The sequence below is a fragment of the Gouania willdenowi genome, chromosome 21, assembly GCF_900634775.1.
Source record: "Gouania willdenowi chromosome 21, fGouWil2.1, whole genome shotgun sequence".
In the NCBI taxonomy this organism is placed as follows: domain Eukaryota; kingdom Metazoa; phylum Chordata; class Actinopteri; order Blenniiformes; family Gobiesocidae; genus Gouania; species Gouania willdenowi.
This window is the reverse complement of record NC_041064.1, coordinates 15,060,397-15,078,644: the sequence shown is the minus strand read 5'-3', so window position 1 is coordinate 15,078,644 and position 18,248 is coordinate 15,060,397. Positions and strand designations below refer to the sequence as shown.

The window sequence follows — 18,248 nt, the reverse complement described above, 5'->3', positions numbered from 1 at the left end:
CAGAACTTTAAAGTCTATTCTGAGGCTCACTGGGAGCCAGTGTAAAGACTTTAAAACTGGAGTAATGTGCTCTGACCTCTTTGTTCTGGTGAAGACCTGAGCTGCAGCGTTCTGAACCAGCTGGAGATGTTTGATGATCTTTTGGGGGATTCCTGTCAGAAGACCATTACAAAAGTCCAGTCTGCTGGATATAAACGCATGGACCAGTTTCTCCTGATCTTTCTGAGCCATTAAACCTTTCACTCTGGAGATGTTCTTTAGGTGGTAGAAGCTGTTTTTGTGATAGATTTGATCTGACTGCTGAATGTAAGATCTGAGTCAATCAGAACACCAAGGTTTTTGACTTGGTCTTTAGCTTTTAAAGATTGAGACTCAAGATAATTGCTGACAGCAGTCCTCTTTTCCTTGTTACCAAAGACAATCACCTCCATCTTGTCATGGTTTAGTTGAAGGAAGTTTTCACTCATCCAGCAGTTTATTTTTTCTAAACAGTCACACAACACCTCAATGGGACCATAGTCATCTGGGTTCAGTGATAGATATAGTTGTGTGTCATCTGCGTAGCTCTGATAATCAACCTTACAGTTCTGTAAAATTTGTCCTAAAGGAAGCATATAAAGGCTAAACAGAAGAGGTCCAAGAACAGATCCCTGAGGAACCCCACAGGACATTGGTAATCTGTCAGATTCAAAGTTTCCAATGCTTACAAAATAGCTTCGCTCCTCCAAGTATGACATAAACCATTGCATTACTTTTCCATTTAGTCCAACCCATGTTTGCAATCTGTGCAACAAAATTGTATGATCTACAGTGTCAAATGCAGCACTAAGATCCAACAGAATGAGAATCAGTGTTCAACCTTATGTCATTGATCACTTTGATAAGAGCAGTTTCAGTGCTGTGATGAGAGCAAAAACCTGACTGAAATGTATCAAATATTTTGTTGAATGTTAAGAATTGACTCAGTTGGTTGAAGACCACCTTCTCAATGATCTTGGCCATGAATGGAAGGTTGCTGATTGGTCTATAGTTAGCCAGTATAGAGGCATCCAGTGTTCTCTTTTTTAACAGAGGTTTCACAGCAGCTACTTTCAGGGATTTTGGTACGGTGCCTGATTGGAATGAGCAGTTAATTATCTGACACAAATCAGTGACAATTGACTTTACAACAGTTTTAAAGAAGTTTGAGGGTTTCATGCCTCACATTGCAGCCTCTCCTCTTATCAATCTTAGTCATAGAAAATGGGATGCAATTGGGTTTTTTGCAGCATTTTGGAAAGGTTAGAGCACATGTCACTAGGGCTGAACGATTTTGGAAAATAATCTAATTGCGATTTTTTTTCCTCAATATTGCGATTGCGATTTAATATGCAAGTATTTTTTTTCAAGGGCCTCTTGTCATGTATTTTTCAGTGAACACAAGCAATACATCAATCTATTTCCTAATAAACAATTTCAGATTTATAAAAACTTTAAATAAATGTAAAATATAAAAAAGCACAGATTACAACAATAAAGCAAACAAATCTGTGGCTTTACTTCTTCCACATATCGAACTAACTTCACGTTTCATGAAGCATGTGGACTGCACTTCTTAAACACTCTCTGAACTTAACAGGACAGTACAAGAAAAAATCTAATTAAATAAATAAATAAATAAATAAATAAATAAATAAATAAATAAATAAATGTAATTGCAGCCTTCGATTCGAAATTTGCATTTTATGATATCGCGATAATATCGCAAATGCAATTAATCGTTCAATCTTACATGTGACCACCTCATGGCCCTGGGGCCAAATCCGGCCCTCTGGAGCATCAAGTTCGGCCCGCAAGAGAAAGTAAAAATGTCGGAGAAAACATGAAGTCTTGTGTGAATCTCAAGGAGTACATGTTACAAAGTCAGTCTTGGTCCCACCCCAGGTGTTACTCATTCATTCCATCATTGTGCTCTATAGTTGTTTTTTAAATAGTAAATAGTTTTCTTAAGCCAAAGAAGTTTGAGAACCACTAGTGTAAATAAAACTCGACAATATTTGCAGGGGCTTATTTTGGATGATTGCAGTCATTGTTAATGTTAAACTACAAAATCCTTCAATTTTCTTTAAATTGTTACATTATATTTCCCTTAATTTAATAGAAATTAGTCACAAAATGTAGAAAATTTAAATTAAAGATCCTGTTGGGACTGATATCTGTCTTTTATTGCTTAGATATTGTCGGTTTCTTACATACTTATGCATACCTAAAAGTGCAAACTGTGGCACAATAATGCTGAAATGACTAATTTTCCGGCATCTCTGACCCACTTAAGATCAAGCTGCTCCGTATTCGGCCCCTGAACCTTAAGAGTTTGACACCCCTGGGTTAGAGGAACAGTTTTTTGTTTTGGTTTTTGGTATGATCAAGATTGGACAATTTTATTGGGTTGTGCTACGTTTAACCACTCCTACTTCAGAGAACAATAGAGATGGGAGGGGGGGAGGAAGTCCATCTCTGTGGTTTTCTGTTCCTGGATTTACGAGGTCAGTTTATTTAACTCATATCACATGCAGTTACTTTCATTGTTGGAAGCCTGGAGTACAAGAGGAAGCAGCACTTCCCATCTTGGAGAGAAGTGCATTTTTCCTCATGGTGTGCAGGTCAGAGCTCACATGGCATCCAGCTGAGCTTGTTGTTGTCTGCTTTTTCTTTTAATTTTCAAAAAAGAAAAGTCCCACACAAAGAGCACTGTAAGGACATTGTGAAGGTGAAGTACAGTCCATGATACACTTTTTTTACCTTTAATCTGACATCATCCAGGGTTAATTTTTCATTATTCATCTATTTTTTTTATTTTTTATTTTTTTTTTTGTCAGGTTTTTTTGATTTTAGGAGCAACAGAGGTCTGAGTAGAACATTACCTGTCAGTTACAGAGCTGTATGTAAAAACACAAAATGTCCATAATCACTGACATATTCAAAGTGATTTCACATCAGATGTTTCTGACGACAGGACATGCTCCACTTTCTAGCTTCTAACTCATGTGGCCAAATTCAAAAGCAGTTTTTATGTTGTACTAAAGGTTCACTGACTCAGAATTGTCATATACTATTCACTCAAAAATATTTCTCATCCTAAGACATCATTCATTGTACCGTACACGATTACACTGCAACATGAGGAAGTCAAACACCGGGGATTTGATGCTTTCATCAAGACAGAACGTGCAAAGACAAAGCCTAAAATCAACCTAAAAAGTATGTTCAATTCAATTCAATTCAACTTTATTTACTGTATATAATGCAAATTACAGCAAAAGTCATCTCGAGGCGCAACATTTTTAACGTACAAAAAAACGTAGAATAGAATATGTTTCTGGTTCTCAACTTTTATGATTTTGGGACTCATCATCAGTATCTGATAACTAATAATGACCCAAAAAGAAGAAATGGTTTACTTTCTTAATGAAACCTTCTCAATGAAGACAATACAGTTTATTACATTTTATACAGTTAAAATTATATAAAATAATGTTTGATTTAATTTGATTTGATTTATATTGATCAGATGGATTTAAAACTTAAGGTTTGCCACAGGTGCAGGAAAATTAATGGTCTGTAGATGTTGCAGGAGGTGAAGTAGGAAGGTGCTGAGTCGTTGCACAACGCGATTTATTTTAGGTTAACAAATTGTTAAATCTTGATTTTTTTTTTTGTCAATAATCATTAATAGCTTATGTAAAAAATAGCTATTTATTTCAATAGTTTTATTTTATTTTTTTTAAGCTATAGGGAGCCATTGCAACAAAGTCAAAGAGCCACATTAGACTCCAGAGCCACAGGTTGCAGACCCCTGGTTTAGACCTGATGAGATGCACTGTAAGAATGTATAACTAAAAGGACAAACAAACAAGTATATAAATAAATAAATACAAATTTAAAGAGGGTTGTAACAAAATATACATATTTTTTATTTACCTTTAATTTAAAAAGTAATTCAATTGGTTAATCGCACTGCTTGAGCAAAAACACATCTCCCTAAAGGCTATTTTATGCAGTGGAATTGTTAGAAAATATTTTTTGACCTGTAATGTGTCACATTCTGTCAATCTTTAAATCCCATCAAGTTTTGGAAAAAATAAATTCATCACAATTGAAACAGCTCCTCCACAGAGAACTGTCAATGTGAAAAATATCATTAAAGGAGAAGCCAAATAGATATGAAAAGAAATGAACATTTTTGTGTCTTGAACTTTATTAAATCCCCCGTTTATTCTCTATTTCTAAAACCTTTGGTGATTTTCATTACGACTTTGATGATCATGTGATGAATCATGAGCTGGTTTTGGAAAATTGAAACCTTCTTTACTAGCGAATGGAGCGCGGCAGCTCAAAAGGCTATCATATTTATTATTTTTTTGCTTTATGAATAAATCATATTTATGAGAGTGCTGAAACAAAAGCCTTTGCTATTTTAGTCGACAGTGACGCATTTATCCCATGAAATCACAATGTGAGACATCCAACATAAAAGAGTTATCCTCACTCTTTGCTTCGAGCACCTGATTTGTTTGACTTTGCAAACGTCTTATCAAAACGCCATTTTATTAGATCAAATTAAGAATTATGATTATGAAGTCATTTTTTTTTAGGACAAGCTTTATATCATTAGAGCTTTCCAGAAATACAATGACTTTTTAACTGCTTTTGTCACACATGCTTAGTGCTAAAGCCTGTCAGGGCATATTCAGGGCATAGGCCATATTTAACAGACTATTAAAGGCACAAGCAAATTTACCCCTAATGTTTATTTATAGACTAAAAATGATTTCATAGAAATGAGTAATGTTTTTAACTGCCAGTTGTACTTGATGCTAACTGATCCTTAAGCCCAGGGTGTGGACAAGTGCATCATGGGTACAGACCATAAACACATGTTACAAGCAAGAATATTCAAAATGTCATGTGTATTTGTTGTTTCCTTTTTTCCCACATGACTGTTTTTAGATTCCAGTGTCATTACATCCCTGGTGATACTAACAATAATACTTAACCGTTAAATTATAACTTAGACTAAACAATCCCCCGAAGACTTGAATTCATCTCAGTTCCACAATCATCACGAAATCCAATTATTGTTAGCCTTTGATGTGAGTCAGTGATTAACAAAACCAGTTTTAATGTCCAAATCATAGCCAGATGCTCCACTGGGCTTGTATTATGGGATGGTTGGCACACAGTGACAGTAGAAACTGGGACACCTGCACAAATGTGACCCGTCATACCCAGAGGCTTCCTTTTGTATCCTTGGACCAGAAATGATCGGATCCTCGCGTTCCCATTCACCAACGAGAGTCCATCAAAGGCACACTTAGCTCTTTAATCTAACATTTCCTTTCATGTTTGTTTTGCAGCAAGCGTTGGATTCCAACCTCAGCAATCTCATCAAGAGAACCAGTGATTTGGAAAGTCTGATGGGCAAACTTATCCAGACCTGCCAGCACGTGGAGGTGAGGCTGTTTATCTGTTGTGTTGCTGCTACATTAACCTGTTACATTATTAACTTCATGATAAATTCATGTACATATGTTAGCAACATGCTATGGTTTGGGGAAAATGGTGTCCAAAAATGAATACTTCAATAATAGTTTTGCAAATCAACATTATTTCAGAGCATTTAGGATCGTTAACAAGATTTATTATTATTATTATTATTATTATTATTATTATTATTATTATTATTATTATTATTATTATTATTATTATTATTATTATTCGTAGGGATGTAAAGATTAATTGTGAGGCAGTTAAAAATCGATTGAAAGATGTCATGGTTCACGTTGATAATTTAAAATCGTAGTACTACATCGAGTACAGCAAAAGGCACCGTACCAAAATCCCTGAAAGTAGCTGCTGTGAAACCTCTGTTAAAAAAGAGAACACTGGATGCCTCTATACTGGCTAACTATAGACCAATCAGCAACCTTCCATTCATGGCCAAGATCATTGAGAAGGTGGTCTTCAACCAACTGAGTCAATTCTTAACATTCAACAAAATATTTGATAAATTTCAGTCAGGTTTTCGTTCTCATCACAGCACTGAAACTGCTCTTATCAAAGTGATCAATGACATAAGGTTGAACACTGATTCAGGAAAAGTATCTGTTCTCATTCTGTTGGTTCTAAGTGCTGCATTTGACACAGTAGATCATACAATTTTGTTGCACAGATTGCAAACATGGGTTGGACTAAATGGAAAAATAATGCAATGGTTTAAGTCATACTTGGAGGAGCGAAGCTATTTTGTAAGCATTGGAAACTTTGAATCTGACAGATTACCAATGTCCTGTGGGGTTCCTCAGGGATCTGTTCTTGGACCTCTTCTGTTTAACCTTTAAATGCTTCCTTTAGGACAAATTTTACAGAACTGCAAGGTTGATTATCAGAGCTACGGAGATGACACACAACTAAATCTATCACTGAACCCAGATGACTATGGTCCCATTGAGGTGTTGTGTGACTGTTTAGAAAAAATAAACTGCTGGATGAGTGAAAACTTCCTTCAACTAAACCATGACAAGATGGAGGTGATTGTCTTTGGTAACAAGGAAAAGAGGACTGCTGTCAGCAAGTATCTTGAGTCTCGATCTTTAAAAGCTAAAGACCAAGTCAAAAACCTTGGTGTTCTGATTGACTCAGATCTTACATTCAGCAGTCATATCAAATCTATCACAAAAACAGCTTCTACCACCTAAAGAACATCTCCAGAGTGAAAGGTTTAATGACTCAGAAAGATCAGGAAAAACTGGTTCATGCTTTTATCTCCAGCAGACTGGACTATTGTAATGGTCTTCTGACAGGAATCCCCCAAAAGAGCATCAAACAGCTACAGCTGGTTCAGAACGCTGCAGCTCGGGTCTTAACCAGAACAAAGAGATCAGAACACATTACTCCAGTTTTAAAGTCTTTACACTGGCTCCCAGTCAGCCTCAGAATAGACTTTAAAGTTCTGCTGCTGGTGTATAAATGTGTGAATGGGTTTGGTCCAGAATACATCAGTGACATGTTAGTCAGGTATGAACCCAGCAGGTCTCTCAGATCTATGGACACAGGTCAGATAGTGGAGCCCAGAGCTCACAGTAAACATGGTGATGCTGCTTTTAGTTGTTGTGCTGCAAAGAAGTGGAACAAACTGCCAGCAGAGCTGAAGTCAGCATCACATGTGAACATTTTTAAATCAAAGTTAAAGGAACTTTTTTTCTCTACTGCATATGATTGAGAGAGAGATTTTTTGTCATGTTGTTGATGTAATGATGATTTTACTGATGATTTTAATTGATTTTACTGATGATTTTAAATGTTCTTATTGATTTTAAACAATTGAATGTTTTATCATGTAAAGCACATTGAGTTGCCTTGAGTATGAAATGCGCTATATAAATAAATTTGCCTTGCCTTGCCTTGCCTAGCATACTGTAGGCCTACATGTTTTTGGGTGGTGGAAAGAAATCAGAGTACACAAAGAAAGCCCATGTAAACAAAGGGGAAAACTGGCAAACACCACACAGAAATGTGTCCACAGCGGGGCTTGAACCCATGACCTTCTTGCTTTAATTCAGTAGCACTGAATTTGCATGTATTAGTTGTTAAAAATTAGTAAACATGAGCCTTGTTTCCTACCTAAAAACAAAACAAAACAAAAAAAAACGTGTGATTTTAATGACAATGTGAGCAACGTTAATTCACCTCAAATGTATTATGTATCTCCACCTGCGCAGGGCCATTTAGAAACCATGTTACTTTCAAAACCACTTTGATTCACTGTCTCTTTATCTGTGCTCCTGTTGTGTAAGGTGAATGCATCACGGCAAGAAAACAAGCTTCAGGAGGAGTGTGACCAGCTGATTAATATCATCCAGCAGAGGAGACAAATCATTGCTGCGAAGATTAAAGAGGGGAAGGTATTGTCATCACTTGTAACTTCATAAGCTCTGTTTGTTTATCACTTTGTTCATGTTTATAACCTTGACTCCCTGCACGCACTCAAGCATGTTGCTATTATTATGCAGTAATGATGAATCACCCTCATTGGGATTAAAGAATGCATCTTGAAACAACAACATTCGTTTTTATCGCCACAAAGACACAAAACCTTAGACATTTTATATCAAACACATCATCCATCTGGATGACTTGTATTGTGTTGAGAATTTTGGAGCATATAACTCAATGGGATGAAATTATAACTACACCACCAAAAAAAGTTGTTTGTGTCCGACTTCTGTTGATAAGACCAAATATATTGTTCCTACTTTGTGCTAATCTGTTATTAGCTTTGACTCAGATTAGCTACAATAAACAGTCCGTCGCAGAGTGTTTCCAATGATAGCATGGGACATTATTAACGCTTGGTTTTTTAAACTGAAGACAAACAGCCATCTTTTAGAACATGTGTCAAACTCAAGGCCAAGGGCCCAAATCTGGCCCTTTAGAGCATATAATTCAGCCCACAGGTCAAAGGACAGAGTAAATGTGAGTCATTGTGTAAATTACAAAATAATTCAGTTGTAGATGTCTCAGCCCCTCCAAATATACATGACACATTTACAAATGTGCCATTAATAATACATTGGCAGTCATTTTTAATCTCAAATTGTTGAAAGAAGCAATTTTCCTCAAATTATTCTACAAAATTTCCCCAAATGGAATATGAATTGATTCCAAATTCGGTGAAATCTAAGTGAATTTAAGTTAAAAGTCCCCCTCCCGTACGGGCCAAAGGAAGGTGTCCGTGGAGCGCCCAGAGGCTGCAAGCCCGCTCCTCCCTAGCGGCTGGAATCCTCTCCCCCAATCCGCCTTTGCCCCCACCCCCCAACACCCACACCCCTCCCGCCTACGTGTTTTCGTGCTCTTCTGTGACTGTGTTTTTGCTTTGTGCTTGTTCAATGGGGAGGTTTTTTTTCCAAGCTTGACACTGACCTCCACTATAGGGAATTCAGTTTAAAACCAGCCTTTTCCCCATCACCTATCCTCCTGTTGTTGCCCCTTTTTTCATCTAAATTTGGGGCGCCGCTCTTGTGGCGACCCACAGTTCTCCCGCTCCTGTCTCCTCACGTTATAAGTGTTATATATGTGATTGTTTTTTCATATTTTTCTTGGACGGGATGAAACTGAAATGAAATTGTGTTGCTCTGTAACATGTGCAATGACAAATAAAGCTATTCATTCATTCGTTCATTCATTCGTTGCTTAGATATTGTCAGTGTCATATTTACTTTATATGTTGTTTATACCTTAAACTGCAAACTAGGGCACATTAATGTTGAAATTGCTTTTTTCCCACCTATAATCTATGACCCACTTGAGATCAAACTGGTCTGTATTGGCCCCTGACCCAACGATGCTCTGCCATATTACAATTATCCTCTTTGAAGCATCTGGCGTGTTTCTATGTCCATGTAATGAATCCTTCCGATCTCTTGTCCATTGAAATATGAGGACGAACTGTGTCATTTCTGATGTCAGTACAAGTTCACCTTTCTCTGTAGGAAGAATGTTTCCTTTCTCTGTTACTTTAGCCTTGTTTTGGTTCATAAAAAAAAAAAAAAACACATTGCTTATTTTATTAGTTTCTTTGATGCAGGATTTAAGGATTTAAAAGAAAAATGTTTTGCAATCCGGCCATTTATTCAGAACAATGTAGCACAAAAAGAAAGAAAAAAATGTGTTTTGTGGATCATTTCTTTGTTGAAATCATATTTATTTACTGCACTTTTTAAATGGTACCACATTTGTAATAAATATGCATATGATGGTATGAGCAGCAGAGTTGATTATGTGAATTACACCCATGAAAAAAATTGTTTTTGTGCCAATTCCATACAGCTCAGTATGCCATTATTTGACTCTTGTTTGGCATTTGGTATATTGGATGATAGAAGTCTGTAGAAACAATCTTCCAAACACAAATGTCCATACTTTTTGTGCTAGGTGTGTATATACTGATATCCAGGTTTGTAATGAGTGCCACCCTTTTCCTGCTCAGTCTGTGAGGTTGAGGAAGCTGACCCAGCAGATAGCAAGCAGTAAGCAGTGCGTTGAGAGGTCCTCCTCCCTCATTTCTCAGGCTGAGCAAAGCCTGAAGGAGACTGACCAGGCTCGCTTCCTTCAGACAGCTAAAAGCATCTGTGAGAGGTAAGAAAACACCCACATTCCAACATTCAACAGCTTTAGTTCATCAATCTAAAAGCTGTCAATTACAAATGCGTGATGTCTGTTATTACAGAGTGTCTATGGCAACTGCGTCCTCCCAAATCCTGCTGCCAGAGGTTAATCTCAATGACACCTTTGATACTTTTTCTTTGGACTTTACGAAGGAGAAGAAGATGCTGGAAATGTTGGATTACCTTACAGGTGTGCCTCACAGGTTATGTCATCAATCAGGAATTTCATTTCATTTCATTTCATTTAAAACTCGTCTTAAAACGCACTTGTTCACTTTGGCCTTTGGCAGCACTTAGTCACTTTCATTCTGAAATATTGCTGCTTATTGAGTGTTGTGTACATATTTTGCTACTGTTTTTACCTCTTATCTGTTTTATTGTTTTGTAGGGGTGTCCCGATCCAATATCGATATCGGATATCGGTCCGATATTAGCCTGAAAACGAATATTAGATATCGGATTAAAATTTCCAGATTTTACGATTTTTCATTTAATTAATTTTTTTCAATTATTTTTTTATTTATTTTATTCTAATTGTAGAATACTGTAGATATTATGTTGAAGGTTAATAATTATGTAACCACTTGGTTAATAATAAATGAGTCCGTTTTTCTCATACCTACTGTTGCTGACTATTGTTCTCTGTTTGAATAACATCACATCATCAAGCCTTTTTTAACATTCCACTCTACAAAATAAGTATTTTTTTTTTTATTGAAGAAAAAAGAGAGAGAAAAAAAAGAGTATGTACGATTCATGCTGATATCGGATCAATATCGGTATCGGCCGATACGCAAGGCTGGAATATTGGTATCATATCGTAAATGGACTAAGTTGTATCGGGACATCGCTATTGTTTTGCCTGTTTTTATTGTATCGGTCAGCTTTGGCTGTTTAAACGTGCTATAGATATAAAGTGGACATTGACATGTCTGAATAGAAATATATTCAGAAAGAACTTTCAATGTTTCTGTTTGATTAAATATTAATGTTGTTTGTCCATTTTGACGAAAGCTTTAATAAAATAAAGGCCTACCTTGTAAATTTAAAAAAAAAAGGTGTAACTGCATAGACTGTTATTATTGTGCAGAGGATGTTTAATTCTATTTGAGGCCTGTTACTGTGACCATCAGAAGAAAAACTACAATGAATAATTACACTTGACAGATTAAGTGTGATTTTTCTTGTTATTTTGAAAAAAAAACAAAAAAACATTTTGCTATTAATTTTACAGTTTGAATATTTTCTTCTTGTTTTCTTGCTCACAGCACCAAACCATCCCGTAATCCGTGAGGAACTATGCACGGCTTCGTACGACACCATCACCGTTCACTGGACGACAGATGATGAATTCTCAGTTGTGTCGTATGAGCTACAGTACGCCATCTTCACCAGCCAATCTAATGTTGTCAGTAAGTCCAAACTCAGCTTTCTAATAACGGCACGGCATGACGTTTTAGGCGGAGCTGCAACAACAATGAAAGGATTTTAAATGAAAGGATTTTAATTGAAAGGATTTTAAATGAAAGGATTTTAAATGAAAGCAGTTTCTGAGGAGTAAAGTGTTACATTTCGTTGTGCTCTCTCTGGCAAGATGATGTTACCATCTCACGTTGCAATGTTTGCAGTGACTCAGAAAGGGCTAGTAAAACCAGAGTAACACTGATTTTACTTCCAGATGCACTCCATCAGCTTGATATCATCTCGGGTTGAAATGAGCTGCAGTCTATATGATCTGTTCATCATATCACAGACGGTCACGACATACTCAGTGAAGCAATTTATTCTTATCTGCCTCAGTGCTTATACACACTCTGTAAAGTGCTAAAGTATAATTAGAGAGTCTAAAATAGCCTCTTTGGGATGACACTCTGCAGGGAGTTGTCCTTTGCATGTCCTTACTTTCCTATATCAGCGTATTTCAAGAGCCCGCTTAATGAAATGGTGTCTAATGTTTGCTGCAGGTTTGTGTAACTCGGCTGACAGTTGGATGATTGTGCCAAACATCAAGCAGAATCACTACACCGTCCACGGACTCCAGTGTGGCACCAAATATATTTTCATAGTGAAAGCCATAAACCAGGCCGGCAGCCGGAGCAGTGAACCAGGAAGACTGAAAACCAACAGTAATGTCATGTGTGGTGTTCTCATGAGAAATGCAGTATGAATGTATGGGAGGGTCGAATGTAAAAACTCGTTCACCATCTCATAGCTGACATATTTTGAACATTTAGCTCACCTTCCTCACATTTAGCTCATTTTTCTTTCATTTGAGAGAAATTCATGTAAAACAACATGTGTATATCATCATTAAAAATTAAATGTTATATCTAAATGTAAAAGTTAAATCTAAATGGTAAATCTAAATACAAATGTTAAATGTAAATCTAAATGGTTAATGCAAATCTAAATGTAAATGTAAATGTAAATGTAAATGTAAATGTTAAATGAAAATGTTAAATCTAAATCTAAATGTCAAATCGGTTGCCAAGTTTAAAGCTAAATGTTTAGAAATTATACAAAGTGGAATGGTCAGGGCCTGTCAATCAAGAGACTAATTTCTAAACATCTAGCTTTACTCTTTTTAAGATTTTTTTTTTACTCTTTTTAAGATTTTAAATTATTTTTGCTGACTTCAATGTTCTCATAGGTTTTAAGCCGTTGAATGTTTTCTGTTGCACTTTTTGATCATGTAAAGCACATTGAGTTGCCTTGTGTAGGAAATGCGTTATACAAATAAATTTGCCTTCCCATTGCCTTGCCTCTTGGTGACCTATTTGACATTTACAGTAGATTTAGACTTAACATTTAGATTTAACATTTAGATTTAACACTTAAGATTTAGAGATAGATGTAACATTTAGATTTAACATTTAGATTTAACATTTAGATTTAACATTTAGATTTAACATTTAAGATTTTGAGATAAATTTAACCTTTAGATTTAACATTTAGATTTAACATTTAGATTTAACATTTAGATTTAGCATTTAGATTTAAATATAAATTTAGCATATACATTTAACATTTAATATTTAGATATAAATTTAACATTTAGATTTAGATACAAATTTAACATTTAGATTTACATTTAAAACTTACATTTAGATTTATTTTTCATGTGTACACATTTTTAACAATGATAGAACATGCTGTTTAACTTGTATTTCTGTCTCAAATGAGAGAAAAATTTGCTAAATGTGAGGAAAATTAGCTAAATATTCAAAATATGTCGGCTATGAAAAATTGACCGGGTTTTAACATTCGGCACCACATATGCATGAGTACGAGTGCGCGTCACAAACCTGCATCCCCAACTTTGCATTTTTTTTCAGGTCAGCCATTCAAACTGGAGCCAAAGTCAGCTCACAGGAAGCTGCGGGTGTCCCATGACAACCTGACGGTAGAAAGGGACGAGGCGTCGTCGAAGAAAAGCCACAGTCAGGATCGTTTCTCCAGTCACAGCAGCTACGGCGTGACGGGAAATGTCTACATAGACAGTGGCCGACATTACTGGGAGGCTCTGATTGGAGGAAGCACATGGTAGCAAACGTTCTCTCTTTTATATCAATGAGCAGAGTCGCTTTCTGAGCAACTGTGAAGGTATAGGTGTCAAACATTCAGCCCGCAGGCCTGAACTAGTCTGATCTACCGTAGTTTATTTATATATTATAGATATGATGCTTTGATTTTACCAAACCAGGCTTCTAGAGAACAAATCAAGCTGCATGTGACCCCTAAAAAGAAAGCATTGTGGGGCATCTGACAGAGGATATTACGATACTATAAAGTAATGGTTCAGGCTTTGAATCCACCATAAGCCCTCCATAGTGAAACATAACCCATTTTAAGGAAAATTTCCAAATTTTTAGATATACTGTATTTGATGCAAGGTGGTAAAGTTAGTACAGTATATGAATTTATATAGAAAATCCCAGTAGTGCTGCATTTAAAAAAAAATTTGAGATGAAATAAAAATGTTAAATTATGAAATGTTCTTTTTCATGCTCAATTAGCTGCTTTTTAATCAAAAACTTAACGCAGGCAGCCGTCTTTAGCGAAGCGTATAGCTTAAAAAAATATTTAAAAACTTTTTATTATCTTTATCAAAAAGGACAGCAAAGAACCAACCTGATTATTTTTATGTCAGACAAAAAGCATCATTAAATCCACTTTGAAAAATGTATTGATTGTGGATCTTCAAACCACATGTGGCCCTCTTTCTAATTTTGTGAGGCCCCCTAAACAAATACCCAAAAATTGTATTTCAAGATGTTGAAAGGAATATAAAGCCCGACATGATGCACAAAATAACTCCCAAAACACACAATTCAACAGCAAATTGGACAAATTACACAAAAAATTCATAAAGTACACAAAATGACTCATAAAAGACAGACACGACAACCACTTAAACAAACAAGATGACTACGAAAACACAAAAAAACAACAACACATTACAGAATAGCTCCAAAGACACACAAACTCTCAGCAAAATTTCACAAAATGACAGGAAAATATAGAAACAACAAAAATACAGAAAGTGACCTCAAAAACGCACAAATCGACAAAATGAAGACAGAACATGACAGAAAAATACACAAAATTACAACAAAAGCACAACAAATAACAAACACACAAAAGGACTAAAAACTGACAAAATGACAGACAAGGACAAAAAAAAAAAGACAACCCCACCCCCCCACACACACCTGTATAAATGCTCAGACCGATCATTATTCTAATGCTGACATACAATACATGTATAATGTGGCGCTCGGATCAGATGCTATCACATGTTTGTGGCCCCCGCAGTGACAGAGTTGTCCATCCCCGGCCAATGACTCCACACAATGGATTTCACTCTCAATCCTTGTCAACTTCTTGTTTAATCTTGTATTACTATTACAATCGTGAATGATAATTTACATTTACAATGATTGATGTGTAAATGTAGTTATGAAATCCTATGTTTAAAACCGTTTTCTTTGGCTCCACAGGTTTGCAGTGGGCGTCGCTTACAAGTCTGCACCTAAACATGAGTGGATTGGCAAAAACTCGGCCTCCTGGGTTCTGTCTCGCTGCAACAACTCGTGGGTGGTGCGTCACAACAGTAAAGAGATACCTATTGAGCCCTCCCTCCACCTGCGGCGTCTTGGGGTTTTGTTGGACTATGACTCCGGCTCGTTGTCTTTTTACGACGCTGTCGGCTCACAGCACTTGTATACCTTTGATATCCACTTTGTTCAACCAGTTTGCCCAGTGTTTAACGTGTGGAATAGGTGTCTGACCATCCTTACTGGACTCCCCATCCCTGATCACTTAGAGGGGACAGACTTCAACAACTAACAGTAGATCTGGAGTTTTAGTTTTGTATTAATAAAGAAACCAGATCGTCTGCAGTTCATCAAACTGGGATGACCTGGGATGAAATTATTTTTCTTTAATTTTTAAAAAAAGTATTATTTAAACTCTTTTATGGCACACATTGAATTGTTTATCTTCTTTGCACTATTATTGGCTATGCTGGTTCAAGTTTGTATGCAATTTGTAATGTGGAAACATTTCAACCACTGTTTTTTAAATGTTTTTTAATTCTATATTCTATAATACACATTTTCTTTAGGGTGCTTTTAAGGATTAATAATAAACCTTGAAGTGGGTGTTAAGACACTTTGGCTTCAATGATCAAACATTGTTTTACATTTTTAAAAGTATTTTCCTATGTTTTTATTAGCACTTTGTTGACAAAATTTGCTTATTAAAGGTTTTTTAAGCCACTATTTGGAGCAATCGATGTTTTTGTACAGATATGGAGATATGGACCAAAACTCATATCTTGATATTTTTTCTCAAAATGGCGATATACAATATTAATCTCAATTATTTTAATTCAAATGAAGTCTGACCAGAAAGACAGTTTTGGGTTAAATTTGCTGATACAAAAGGCCACGCAGGCACATTTATTAACAAACAGCTGCACAATATGGGCCACTTATGCCTTTTTCTCCTATAAAGGACAGCACGTGTGAGTGAGTTCTGTAGTGTGGCTTGTTTAGAGGCCTTTCACGCTGTTCTGAGAAGTAGAGAAATCAGCGACTGCTAAAATGAATATTTTGATACAAAATAAGCTATATTAAAAAAAAAATTAAAAAGAAAAAAATAATAATATATATATATATATATATATATTGCCTCTATATATATATATAGGCAATATTGTACTTTTCTATATCACAAATGTAGAAAACGTGATATATCTTGAATCTAGATATATCCCCCAGCCCTAGAAATTGTTACTGTATTGTAAGAAAAACTGATGATATTATCAGTTAAGAACAATAACTATGCTTTTAATGGGATTGATTATTGACAATCTCATTATTTCAGCAGTTTTAACTATTTTTTTAATCACAAGTTACATATTAAAATTTCTCTAATTTCAAGATACAATAGTTCACATATAGAGACGTGCATTGCACATCTTGTACTTGTCATTTTCCTGCTTCTCCAAAGTGATCTCTGCAATTTTACATGTTTTTAGACCCATTTATAATGGGTGTCTCAATTAAGCCTGAAGACATTGTTAACAGTGAATTAAGAGCAACAAGAAATGTGTCAGCGTTGCTCCTGTGACCTGCCCTGAACCAAAACACAACTTTTGACAAGATTGGCTTTGACATCTTGTTTTGTAGTGAAGTAACGTGGCTTGAATTTAGTGGCGTCTCTCTTTGACAAAGTGGACCATGTGAAGTAAGTGACAAAAACAACTTGAACTCCCTGTGACCTCATCCTGTGACACCCTCCAGCCATCAACGCCACCTCCCTCTAATTACTTCACTGGGGCTGGATTCTAAAATGTGTCTTGTTTTGAGACACATATACAAAACCTTTTGTTTGCTTAATGACTTGTTTTGATTATAACTGCAGCCTGACACTTTTGGTTTGTTTACACGTCCTCACTCACATAATTGTCAAGTGAAAGATTTGAAATTGTAGGACATTTTCTAAGATTAAGTACATGGATACATTGCAAGAAAATCTCTCTATCTATCTATCTATCTATCTATCTATCTATCTATCTATCTATCTATCTATCTATCTATCTATCTATCTATCTATCTATCTATCTATCTATCTATCTATCTATAATGCAAGAAAGGTCTGAGTACGTGTGTGTATGGAGCGAATATCTCCCCGACGCGGTGTCTGTTCGACCTGAAACATTGTCAAACAACTTCCAAATACCCCAAGTGTGTGCATCGATTTTTTTTGGAGTAATTTAGTCATTTCAAAACGTTTATTTTCATGTTAGTTTGACCCTTCGCTCTTTAGACCGGACGGACATGACCCAGAAGTTATGACGGGCAATGGCCGCGGCAAAGTTGTGCAAATACACCAAAATGATTCAAAATAGACCAAACTAAACATTTATAGAAAAAAATACACAAAATGACAACAAAAATGCACAAAACTACACTAAAAAGATACACAAATGACACCAGAATCACAGTACAATGGCAACAAAAAACAAAAATTTTCCAAGAAAATGCACAAAAACACAACAGAAAGATACAAAAATACACATGTTGACTCCAAAAAACTTACATTACAGAAAAATACACCAAACAAAAAAAAATATATAAAAACAAGTAAAAAACAGCAACAAACACACTCATTTGGCCATATTTGACAACTCAACTTAAGCTCCCACTCTATGAATACATATTTCCAATGGGCACTGTGCTAGTATAAATGATTATGACAAAACAAACTAAAACATTCTTCAATTAAATGATTGATTTCATTGTTATTCCTGTGATATAAATAAGAGTTAAAACAATCTTGTGTCTCAATACTGTGATAAAAACTGCTTTTTTTTTTTTTTAAAAAAAGGGGGGAAATTAATATTTCAACCTTTAATTATTTAATAAATATAAGATATCTTGTGTATAAGCAAAAATCTTAAATTCAAAAAGGTATCAGTAAATCAGTCAGTTTTCCAGTAGTATTAAATCAAACAACAAAATAAAAATGTAATCT

General features: G+C 35.6%; 1 protein-coding gene across 4 annotated transcripts in view; it reads left to right on the top strand.

Moving 5' to 3' along the window:
• The window catches only part of mid1 (midline 1), a 43,569-nt gene extending 27,674 nt beyond the window's left edge, over positions 1–15,895 (top strand). For all 4 annotated transcript variants that reach the window (XM_028436810.1, XM_028436811.1, XM_028436809.1 and 1 more), the window contains exons 3-10: positions 5,397–5,492; positions 7,836–7,943; positions 10,028–10,176; positions 10,268–10,395; positions 11,474–11,617; positions 12,170–12,331; positions 13,541–13,748; positions 15,206–15,895. In XM_028436810.1, coding sequence (XP_028292611.1) covers positions 5,397–5,492; positions 7,836–7,943; positions 10,028–10,176; positions 10,268–10,395; positions 11,474–11,617; positions 12,170–12,331; positions 13,541–13,748; positions 15,206–15,554 — 1,344 coding nt within the window. In that variant the 3' untranslated portion in view covers positions 15,555–15,895. The remainder of the gene's footprint in view (positions 1–5,396; positions 5,493–7,835; positions 7,944–10,027; positions 10,177–10,267; positions 10,396–11,473; positions 11,618–12,169; positions 12,332–13,540; positions 13,749–15,205) is intronic.
• Positions 15,896–18,248: the final 2,353 nt, after the last annotated feature.